The sequence below is a fragment of the Chlamydotis macqueenii genome, chromosome 5, assembly GCF_036417535.1.
Source record: "Chlamydotis macqueenii isolate bChlMac1 chromosome 5, bChlMac1.mat, whole genome shotgun sequence".
Lineage (NCBI taxonomy): Eukaryota > Metazoa > Chordata > Aves > Otidiformes > Otididae > Chlamydotis > Chlamydotis macqueenii.
Genome location: NC_141560.1, coordinates 17,706,767 through 17,719,101, shown reverse-complemented (window position 1 = coordinate 17,719,101; position 12,335 = coordinate 17,706,767). Strand labels below are relative to the sequence as shown.

At 44.1% G+C, this 12,335-nt stretch overlaps 1 protein-coding gene across 7 annotated transcripts in view; it reads right to left on the bottom strand.

Moving 5' to 3' along the window:
• Window positions 1-12,335, bottom strand: part of ITPK1 (inositol-tetrakisphosphate 1-kinase) — a 154,046-nt gene that overhangs the window by 7,963 nt on the left and 133,748 nt on the right. For all 7 annotated transcript variants that reach the window (XM_086749208.1, XM_086749209.1, XM_086749210.1 and 4 more), the window contains 3 exons: window positions 7,791-7,956; window positions 5,531-5,598; window positions 3,895-4,057 (listed from right to left, as the gene is read on the bottom strand). In XM_086749208.1, coding sequence (XP_086605334.1) covers window positions 3,895-4,057; window positions 5,531-5,598; window positions 7,791-7,956 — 397 coding nt within the window. The remainder of the gene's footprint in view (window positions 1-3,894; window positions 4,058-5,530; window positions 5,599-7,790; window positions 7,957-12,335) is intronic.

Genomic DNA, 12,335 nt, shown 5'->3' with positions numbered 1-12,335 from the left:
ATGTTAACCAATTAACTCTTATTTAGGCTCCTATACTGCTTTGGATTTTACTGCACTTAGTCACAATTCTCCTAGATACTTAACAGGTCACACAAAACACCAGCAATGTGAGACAACAGCTCCTAGTTTTCCTTTCTCAAAGGCCCTTAAACAAATTCATCAAACAAATCAGCCATTTGAAAACATCCAGTTTCCCAGTGCCCCACACGATAATCCACTGGTCGGCAGGGGGCAACTAGGACTCTTGTAACTGGTCATGGGAGCCAGAACAAGATCTCCACCTCTGTGATAGAGGTGCTTGTTACGCTTTCTTGCTTATGTAAAAGCCATGGGATTAGCCTTCAAATCTACTCAGAGTGCTTCAAACACCCTGGGAATAAGCCATCTCCATAGTAACAGCTTTAATATTCAGTGAGGAGATCCATAGTACCCTAGAGTGTTTCGTGTCCGCTCACTGAAAACAAACCAACCTTGTTTGAGGGCACCTGGCAAACTCACAAAGAAATTGCTTTAAATATTTAATGGGAATAAGATGGTCAGTTATTCAGCCCTGAAATCAGCAGATGTTACGGTGTAAGGGAGCTGTACGTATCAGGCAGGCTTCCTCTGCGCAAGCCCTCAGCACGCTGGGTTGAAAGGCCCAAGTAATTCTGCTTGGTCACTCAGAAGAAACCTCACACACTTGTAAAAAGGAAGGGGGGAAGAGAACCAGGTTGTCTCAACTCCTGAGCCACAAGATGCCTGGGGAAGGCTGCAAACTCTGTGGATATTTCCTTGCTCTGTTCACTGGCTGCTGCTGCAGGCCTCTCAAAAAAGGCAATTGTGGGACATCACTGTGCTGTGATGAAAACAAAATCAAGAGGGGTGGATTAAATTACACCTTCAGAAACTACTGACAATGAATTTGGGCTTCACGTCACACAAGGCACCACTGGGAGGACCTAAGTTTTGCACGCGTCAAAGAACAAGTTGCATGAATCTTGCTCCAGCAGGTACTACCCTAGCACTGCCCACTGAAACCATTTTGAAAGGCTTGTCTACAAGAGGTCTGAATTTTGCTATGTTGAAAACAGTCTCCAGAGTCCTCTGGCTAAGCATGGACAGGAAAGATGTCCAACCAGCAATGCATCTGAAAACGAGTACCTGCCCACTTGAGCTTTGTGGAGTCAAGAAAATGCCTATGAGCATTTTTAAGCTAGCATTAAAGATGCTACCTGTCTGATTTTTAGGAGACTCTCCCTGATCTGGCACACTCTGTGCTTTTCATGCATCTTCCCCTGGGCAGAGAGAAACGGTCAGTCCATGTCCTGCATTTGTGGCAGCACATTTACACACACAAAGTGTACATTCAGATCTGATGCTTCCAGCTGCTACACACGTGCACACAGAACCAGCAGTTCACCTATACTGGTGACAGGCTGCAGAACATGCGTGCAAGCTGCCGCTTGGGCTGGGTGAGCTCAGCCACGGCCACAGGACAGCAGGCAACGTGGAGCCTTTTCTCTCAGGTACCTGAGGTCAGACAATAAAACCCACATGCTACATGACTGCGCCTACAGTTAAACACCTCAGCTGGTAACCACTGCTAAACATAGCCCAGGTGGTTTCCCACAGAACAGGAGACACAATAGGCCTTTTACACATTTATCTTTAAAATCTTATGGAAGAGTTGCTGGTGCTAATGGAGCAGATAACAGGCGACAACCTCCTACAGGTATATCTGCTCTCAATTCTGACTTTAAATTAATCTCAAGATGATATCCACAGAGTGGCAGGTTCAAATGAGCTTCAAGACTGGTAAACACAAGGAAGACTAGCACACAAGAAAGCCAAGCCTCTGGGCAGTTGGACAAGGCTTTGGTCAGGTCTGGTCCCAAGCCGTAGCCTGAGCTCCATGAAAGCAGCTGTGAAGGCTCCTTAAAGGGCACATCATCTTCTCCCTTCCCCAATGCAGTGGTGCAGAGATAATGTAGCAGGTCCCTGAAGTGTCTAACTTGGCTTCAGTTTAGCTCTACTGCAACCCTTGCAGAAAAGGATGACTTGAGGAAGAGGAGCAAGGGAAAGTCCCTTTCTGGGACTGCAATGAAGCAGGAACAGTGAGATCCCACTGCAGATGTAGCCCATTAGTGACACTTTTGAACAGGGCTTAATTTGAACTTCAATTTGAGTTTGGACTTCTCATTAGCAAGGTGTTGGCTCCATCAATGAAGCCAGCCCTTGAAGCTGCTCAGCCTTTAATCATACTGGCTCTTGAAGGGAAACGCAGCTGCCTGGGCTGAACATGCCTTTGGGTAACAGAGTATTCTGTGTTGAGATGTAACTTTTCTTTTGCTGCATTTTACTCCATTGCTTCTTCTCCAGCCTCAGCAGCCCATCTCACTCAGTTCTGCTACCTTTTACAAATTTGAGGGCAGTTTTGTCTACCCTCAGCATTCCCTCTTCTGTATGTCTGGTCTCTGCTGCTATCCCAATCTGGACTTTTCAACATTTCAAGAAAAGGGGAATTTTAGTCTGTGCAAAGTACCAAATCCAAAACAATACTTGAAAAACCAAAAAAGCCAAAACACCAAACCAAAATGCAGGATGTAGGATTGCAAAAAAATGTCCTGTATCACTCACTTCAAGACCCAGTGTCTGAAACATACTCATTCATAAAACTGGTATGGCTCCATCTGACACTCCATTTAGGTTGTTTCACTGCTCTTGGCAGAAGACTGTTTTCATAGGTCTGCAGATTGCATCAACATCATATGGTAGAACCAAGCTGCAAAGTGACCTGAGAATAGCAGGGCTGGAGTTTTAAAAGGAAGCACTCACTGTGGAGACAGACAGGCAAGGCACTACAGAGCAGCAGTGGTACTGAGGACCTGAACTGAAAGATTAAGATGACTGGGGGCTTAGGGCAATATCTCTAGATGTAAAGACACCTCAGCCATACTGAACATTCCAGATCTTCAACGACAGGTTAAACAAACTATGTAATAGTCTGTGTATGTCTCTGGAAACAAACATCGCTACTCAGGTAATGAGAGGAGATTCGCAAAGGAAAAACTCCATGCAAAACAGCATCGAATGAGACCATGCATTCTTTTCCCGTGTTAGGCTACTGAATTTACCACAAGTGACAGAGCATTATTGCCTCCCCTTATACACACTTACAACTCCTTTTAACAATTCCAGTGGTCAAGGAGCTTGTTTAGTTGTTTCCAAGATATACATTGCACTAAAAATGTGGAGGACAAATGTACCCATTTCACAGCTATTCTACTGTTTTACTCCAGGATGCACTTTTGAGAACCTGCAAGGATATTTAACTCTTCACACAGCAACTTCTGTGCACCTACAATTTTATCATCTTCTTCAGATTCCTGGTGGTGTTGCTTTTGTGCACAAATGTCTTTTCGTGGGGAATCAATTTGCACAGGAAGAGCTTTTCAAGGGAACAGTTTGATGCTTCCACCCCCTCAACACTTTTAATGGAACAGAGTCTGGGAAAAAAAGAAATCTTAAAAGGCTCTCCTAAAATAGAATTTATTTTTCTTCTTTTCTTCTTCACAACGAGGGACAGGCCCAGAAAGGCCAGGTCCCAGCACACAGTCCCACGGTTCAGTCCCCGGGCATCCCTTTGCAGGGAAGCGCACAACAGCCATGCTACAGCCAGCCACTAAAATTTGACCATGTCTTCCAAGAGCTGACACTTGCGTAGCACATTCCAGATCTAGATTAGGGTTCTGCCCTTCCCTGATTGAACAGCATCTGATCTCAGAAGAATGTGGCTGCTGCTCTCCTGTCCCCCACCTGGGGAGCAATGAGGTGAGACATCAGCAGTAAAACTTCACACTAAGCATGCACTGCACAGTTTCCACAAAGCATGAGTGGAAAGGCCTTTCTCACCTGGGAATGCATTTATATCAATGACCGCATGCTGCCCAGTCTGATTGTTAATGATGATATCAATTCCAAAGAGGGAAACTCCCAGAGCCTGTCGCAGCGCCTTAGAGATTTCCCGGATGACGTCGTCATTTGGCCGCTCGTATACTCCTTCGATTTTATCCAGCTATAGTGGAAAAAGACACATTACTAAGGGACTCTGAAACAGTCTTTTTAGTGGAAAAATTGATTTTCAGAGGTTTCCAGGTGCATATCCACCAAATCTAATTGCAAAGAACCGGTGGCATGAAACAGAGAAAGACACCAAAGAGAAACTGCTTTCATAATTCAGAAGCCTTCCTATATGGCAAGTTCACCTGCTCTAAAGCACCCAGGTCTTCCTCTTCACACTGGTGCAGCTCCTCGAGAGACAGAGCAGCGTAGAAATGAATGGAGAATCAGACTCACTATTTTAAGTACTAGATCTACACCTTACAAAATCAAATACAGCTGGTGTGTTTAACCCTGTGCTGCAAATATTCTGGATATCATTCTGTTGTTTCAGTGTAGATTAAGGCCTATGTTAAAGGGCTGATAAAACAGACTCCTGCAATAAAACTCAACTGATCTTCACAGCAGAGGCTAATTCAAAGGGCATATCTTTTATGTGGGTTTTTATATATAAATTATTCTATAAACTTTTATTACAATAAGTAACTCAGGTTACTTATGACTGGAAGATATGCTTAAGCAACGTGTTTTAAACAACATGTTATGCAGCAGTATGCTGGTATGCCTACAAAAGTGTGCATGGAATACGTATGTGTTTGAGAGAGATAGCAGGTAAACCATAGAAGCGTATACTCTCTCTAAGTTTGAAAGTAAATTTAGCCATAAAGGGACTTATGACTAGCACAACTACAGTTTTAATATTTAGTATGCCTATCAGTGTTGCACAAAACTTAAAAATTAATCATTGTTGACTATGAAACTACTCCCCAGTAGAGCTTGTGAAACAGAAAAGAATCTGGAGACTCAGAGATTGAAAGGACCCAGTCCTGTAAAGTGACTTTCTCGACAGTTGAGTGCCTGAGAACTTGTTAGGATTCAGACGCGCAAAGCTTATTAAAAGGATTGGTAATGTAAGCATGAAACTGTGCAGTGTGCTGGCACTGCTGGACTCAGAAGACACCTGGAAATGGTCTCGTAGTCACAGCTCAGGTGTGCTCGCACTGCAGACAGCTACTAGCCCTCTGTGGCCCTGCTCAACACAATTTCTCTGCTTGAATTTTCACCGTTTGTTTTTCCTCACAGAACTGAGTCCTACAAGGATGATTTTTGCTTATTAAGCTCTCTGGACAGGAAAAGGCTAGGTATTTGCATTCAGAACCTCCTTCTTCCCTTTGCCTAGATTAGCTCTGGGGAGTTTAGGTCTGGCAAGCAGCACAGCCCTGCTGCATCAGTGCTTCCTCACCGGAGCTCGGTAAGGAAAACCAGAGGGGGACACAGTCATGCTGGTTCGTTGTACCAAACAGACCTCAGCCTGCAACACAGAAGCAGACAACTTGTGAAGGAGAGTCACTAGCTACTAACGCTTCGATAAGAAAGGACTAGATAGCTTTTCAGCCGCGCTAGAGAAAAAAAGACCAAGTGTACTTACTGCTGTTAAGATAGATGAGGATTCTGGTTTTGAAACATTGTGGCTGTTGAAAAATATTGATTCTCTGTCTGGAATTAAAAGCAGGTTGTAAATAACTTTATACCAGATTTTAATTTCCAAAGGATTAGTGCAAGGAACAGTAGATGGCACTGCAGCCCCGGGAATCTAGCCTTGATCCCCACCGGGCAGTCGCCCACCACCCACCCCACCCGCAGCACCTCTCCTGCCCGGCACTCAGCTGCCTGCGCAGGCAGGGACCCACGGCCGGGTCACCCACGGCCTCGGACCACTGACAAACAGAACTGCACGGAGTTAACAGAAACCAGTTTCCTTTCATTCACCAGAGCCAATTAACTCAGTTCAGTAAGATAATGAATTTCTAATAAATTGCTACACTCAAAGTGACAGTTCCAACGGGAAGGGGTGTGATAAAAGGGAGAAGCTGCATTCACCGCAGGCAGTAGATCGATAGCACCCAGGGTACACGGAGATCTCTGTGAACCTGGGGAGGGCACTGTCACCACGGAGGAAAGCATTGAATTTCATGGTCAGGACCTGTCCCCCTTCTGGTGGCAGCACAGGAATGCAGGAGACACCCTGAGGTGACAGAAGCCACTAACGCACCACAAACCATGGGGAGAATTGTACCAGCACCTCCTGCCCCACTCCCTCTGTGCTGGAGGTTTTAGTGGCAAGGACAAATCCACAACACATCTCCTCTTGGGATTCCCACCACAGCAGAACGATGGCATTGTACAGACAACCCACATGGGAACACCCAGACCAGAGTCTCAGCACACAGGTGACACCTGCTACGCCGGTCCCTCTGAGTGGAAACTTAAGAGCAGCCACAGGGCCACAGACAATAAAGATGGGGGAGCTGTGAAAAGCAAACACAAATCCACTCTGCAGTCTGACACCACCATATACACTTCCTGCCTTTCCTCCCATTTAGAAAAGGCCTGTACTTTCAGACAGCCAGCTCCTGGAGTGCCTCACAGCTGTCAGATCTGCTTGATCTTCATTTCTGCCTCGTCAGGTGCCTGTAGCATGGCCCTCTTGAACTCTGCTGATGAGGGTAAGAAAGCCAGACACTCATCTTAATCTGCCCACAAACCTAATTTTTATGTGGGCTTCCAGACAACTTTCAAGTCTTACATTAACAGATGAGATATTAGCCAAGGCATTTTTAGAAAGGTACCTTAAAACATTCCTTTTCAGCAAAAGTATAGACCAACTGTCCTAACAGTTTATATGAACACAGAACCTGGCCTACTCAATTTGATCGGGACATGGAGCAGACCTAAATGTAAATACAGGCACACGTTCCTATTGACAAGGGCTTTTACCGGGATCCTACTATACGTGCACTAACCAAATACATTTGTGTGCGGAACGCAATGGTGAGCCCACATGGACATACTAAGATCAGCAGAAACCACTAAGAAAAGTGATCTGAAACTGGCACTGTTCCTTCATCTCCTTTAGTTAGATACCTTCTTCCCTTCTATCCCCACCTCCTGGATTTGTCCAGTTGCAAGCAGATCATGCTCGTACCCTAATTCCTTTTTGCTTCTGATGGGCCACGGAATGCAGTTGTCTGGAAAGGAGCTTTTTTCCATAAAGGAAAAATAAGTAATCTTTAATGAAAACCCTTCAAATACTGCTTTCTAGTGACATACAGGAGGATCACTGTCCTCACTGACAAATCCATTCCTCCTTCCCCACAACACAGCTGGTATCTACAAACTAAAGGACACTTCCCACCATGGTTTACAACACTGAGCCTCACATGAACAGAGAGGCTCATTTAGGGGAAAGCACAAGTAATCTTTAATTTAAACACACATACATAATCAAGGTAAAAATAGGGAGAGGAAGTTCTGAAATGATGGAATCCAGGAAATTCTCTCCAAAGCACATTTATAAACAAACTCCGGAACAAATGACACATGAACTTACTGTGAAATGAGAGAATTTCTCTCCCTCTCCCCCTTTCCACATGACATAAAACATTGTTTCTAACAGGTAAGACTCAGGTTACCATTGCATAAATATTTACTATACGAATGTCATTCGTATGTATTCCAGAGCAGATGAGTTATCTCCCTTCCTATTGAAATAATACAGTAGAGGAAACATGGTATGTCAGAACCAGCTGCCTTCACTTCAGCAGCCTTTTCAAATATATTTTTCTTTTTAGCTGTTTGCTGCCAAAGCTCTGAGAACTGACATTTCCTTTTAAATTGGCACAACGTACCTGAGATTCCTGCAGAGAAGTTCTTTAAAGATGGTCTTTTCACCACCGTATAGGACTCCCCAACCACAAAGACTTTATACAGCACGGCATTGTGATTGATGAAGCTCTGAATGACGCAAGGCGGGCGCACAGCTTTCAGGCCCTCCTGGTTGAAGATGATCGCCATCTGGAAATACACACACACAGTTGTGCACCAGTCCTTCAATGATTTCATGCTCACTCACCGCTTGACTACAGTGAGGGGGAACATCTACTGGTGGGCATACATTGACCAAGTGTGAATTCCCTCTCAGCAGCTACTCCTATTTCATTATGTTTCATTTCACTGACACACAACTCTCCAAACAGAACCAGCAGTGCAGCTTTCATTTTCAACCAACATTTTCGTCTCAGCTTTTTGCAATTTCATTTGCTGCTTTTAGTTGGGAAGCTACCGCAACTGCAGGTACAACAAAAGGGTAAAACATCTGACCATCACAGATTACAAAGTCTGTATTGAATACAGGAAGCATATATCATGAGAACAACAGAAGGAACAGCTCTGTGCGCTAACTATACGAGTTCTTCCACCACTTCCTGTGGTTTGGTTTGGTCCGGTTGCAATGGCCTAAGCACCACGGTTTCACCCACATAATCAGAGAACTTTTTTCAGACTCTAGTAGTTTTTACTGCTAGCAAATGCTGGCCTAATGATTTTCCCGGCTTGGTTTCATCCCATTACTCCAAATGGATTGTCCTCTTGAAAGGACTGGAACAAATACCCCAAAAAGGAAGGCGTTTACAGGGCCTGAATGATGAAGAGCAGCTGCCTCAAACAGCATGGAAGCGATGCTGGTAGGTGCACAGCGAGCCAGCATATCTTAAGCACATATTACACTGCTCTTTCAATCGATCCCTCCATTACCACGCTTACATGCATACACTATTAGTCCCATTTTGCAGCTTTGTTGTTGGAGTATGGATGCTGCCACGGCTCTGACAGAACCACCAGCAAGCACCATTCTCGCATAGGTGACAAAATTACTTTATACCACTGTGCCTCTAAACAGCAGCGAGGATAAACTTAGGTTTGCTCTCCATCCTCAAAGCCCTGAAAAAGCTATGCTCTAGTTACCTGAATATTGACCTCTCTTCATTACTCCAGTGATGCTGGGCCTTGTTATCCACAGTAGGGCATGCTGGTAGTCAGGCGAACATGAGTTAAGGACTGTTCAAGGCCAGAGAACCTGACATACATTTTGTCTTCCTTTCCTCTGGGCAACAAAACCTCTCACAGGTAGGTACGTCCTGGTTATAGCACCTTCCCCCTCTGATGAGCCTTGAAGACAACAGCTAACCATCCAAATCTTGAGCCTGCCACCCACCTCAGTCAGTGCAGGATGCATAACACTTACCAGAAAAGTTCCTAAGCTATGCAACGCAAGTTTTTTTTCTTATGCCTGTTAATATTTTCTCACTGGCCTGCTTGGGCCTACTGTTTTACTTGGGATGCAAGACAGTCCCAAAGAGGCTAAGAGAATTCCTCTGGGTCCCACAGTGACTCCACAGCAATATACAGGATAAAGCTGGAGCTCACTGTTTCAGCATGGTGCAGATGAGTTATACTGCTGTTATACGCTTCCTGTCAGTTTGTGTGCTTTCTGAGATTAGCTGTATCTTAGTGAAGTCAGGGTCACTGGGATTTTACAAAGAAACTTTACCACTTTGTGCTCTCTCTCATGTATTATATGTGATCAGCTGCTCATCTGATGGACACTGTACTTTCAGACTGAATTTTTGCTAACACCTTAGTTTGTTCCTGTAATAAAAATAGTAAAAATATAATAGGTTTTGCTGTTCAAAAGCATAGCCATGGCAAATGATGCAGTGACTACATATTCACAGTTAAAACTCTGAGCATATTTTATTCCTCCTTATCTGGTAGACCAATTATATGATCTGGTTAGATCATATAATTGTCTGCACGCATGCACAATGACTCAGTAGATTAACATTTTCTGAGTTCAAGTCAATGTGTGCATTCAATACCCTACTTGTAGCCGATACTCTTATTCTGTCTCTATTATACCACACGCTATCTATCTGACAGCACAGAGTGAATCTGTGAGTGGCAACAACCTGTGCAAGAAACCTACTCTAACCAGCAGAATCATCCATCAATATGACTCACGGCAACAGTAACATCATACCTCATTTGTCTCCCACTGGTGGCAAGAAATACGGTGTTCTGCCTCCTCCTGTGTAGACTGTTGGCATTACAGTACCTACAACATCACACTGGCAAGAACTCTGCTGTTCCTACAGCGTTCTCTTCAAATATTAATTAATTAATCCCCACAAACTCAAGATGAGCAGGTATCCATCATCCTATTTTAGAAGTGTGGAAACCCAGACAATTTATCTTCTTGGCACAGAGCTGACCTAGGCTACTGGAAACCATGTGAAACCTCTCTTCTGCAGAGCTCCGTGCCAACAGCCCCACAGACTAGCACACAACCCATAGAGCTCCCATGGTGTTGCGTTATGCTGGTTCACTGCGATGTCTCATAGTTTTTAGCATGCATGAATACAGCTCCAAGAATTCATCTGCAGGGTGCACTTGCTCTTTGTCCTCTAGCACAGACCTGCTGTGTCTGGCAGTAACATGTGAACAACACTTTGGATCATAATTTCCAAATAGCATTCCTCATTATAAATGCAGAGCTCTTTTGAAGGCAAAACAAAACATCTGGCACCAAGAATTTTTACTGACAATATCCTTAAGGAATTTAAGCTCGGAAAACACAGTGATTCTCCACCTTTTCATTCCTATCTGCTCAACGCTTAGAAAAAGAGTCATTCTGGACACATTTCTTCAGGTTATGGGTCTTAGTGATGCGGTCAGTTTTGTTCTGACTTGCTGGCCGCTGGGAAGGAAAGCCTTCAGGCATCATCTCTGATCTAACAAAGGGTGCTGGCAAAGTGGAGTTCAAGTGCTGAACTGCTGAACTTCTAGTGTGAAAGCTATACAGAACTGTGGGACATCACAAGAAGACTAACAGCACCTTGGCTTAACTAGCTTGTGTATTCACTGCAAAATGCAGAGTCTGTGAGCCTTGGCTGGCACCAAACCCAAACTCAAGCCTGCACCTTTAGCTGTCCCTGTTAGCCAGTACTTGAACTTTCTGAATAGTCATCTGAAGAAGAAAAGCAGGTTTCTGGTCAAGCTGTGTTCTAGCTCCAGTATCAGCTCTGCAGTGGGAATATCTCTACAGAAAAGGATGCGATTTACCAGAAGCAAAAAAAGGAGTCATTAATCAAACAGGACACAATTTCTTGCTTCCAAACCTATGCTCCATCTTTAGACAGACTGTACTGGAAGCAGAGTATTTATTCTACACTTCCTCTGCCATTATTAACCATAAAATATCCATTATAAGACAGCTCCTCTTTGATAATATATACACTTTTGGATCACTCCTGAGAACTCAGCAACTCCAAAAGTGACTACTACTACTAACTACATAAAGTACCATGCACAGCTTCAAGCTTTTTTCCAAGGGTCCTCCTAGGCTCCAGTCTTAAGTTCCTGTGATAAAGTGAAGCTTACAACTGTATTTTAGTCTAATTTTTGCTCAGAAAATGGAATTCTGTCAGGAGGCTGAGGTATGTCTGCACTGTACGAAAGAAGAGTACAGAGAGATTCACCAGTGAAACAAAGTCCAAGCCTGACTAGACAAGCACTGAAAGATTAATGCATTTCTGGTTGCAGTTGCAGAAGAATCTTCTACAGAAAAATCAGCAGGAAAGCTAGATTCTTAAATTCATTAACAATCCAGTCCCTAAGTGTTCTTAGGAATTACAGAAAAATTCATAATGGCAACAAACTAATAGGACCATCTGTCGGCTAGTAAAATGATCCAAGCTAAGGCCTGCACAAAAAATCTCGCTGCTTTTTTAAAAGGAAGTGGTGGTCACCCAAGATTTCAGCCATAGCCCTCCTGCTCATCCAGATTTACATTTTACTTCAGGGCCTTCAGCTCTTGGAGACACTGCAGCAACATACTGCATGTTTCAGGTGCAGCTGGGAAACCTGGACCAACAACCACATTGTTAACAAAGGAAGCCAGACGTTAGGAGAGCCAGCAGTGAGGGCTGGATTCTCAAAACTGAGCTGCGATAAGCAGGAAGGCAGGAAGCACAAATGGAAAAGAATTATAATGGGACTCAACTCACCTAAATTTAGAGGAAGCTAGGCTCATAGGGAATGCACTCCTTCCAGTAATACACAACCATTTTAACGGTAACTGCCTTACGGGAAGGTAGACAGTTCTACCAGCCCTGTTCTCCCCACAGCTCCAACTGTGTTATTACAACTGAACGTGCCTGGAAACCATCTCTATTTGCTCTTCCCTTCCCCTCACAGAGAGGAACCAGCTGCTTCATTTGCAGCACAAAACCATTTCTCACCTAAACCACATACACATTGGAAGAGAAACATGGTGAGGTGGAAATATCACTTAGTGTGACCTCCCACCAAAGGAAACACAGAAGGAGATTCCTTGC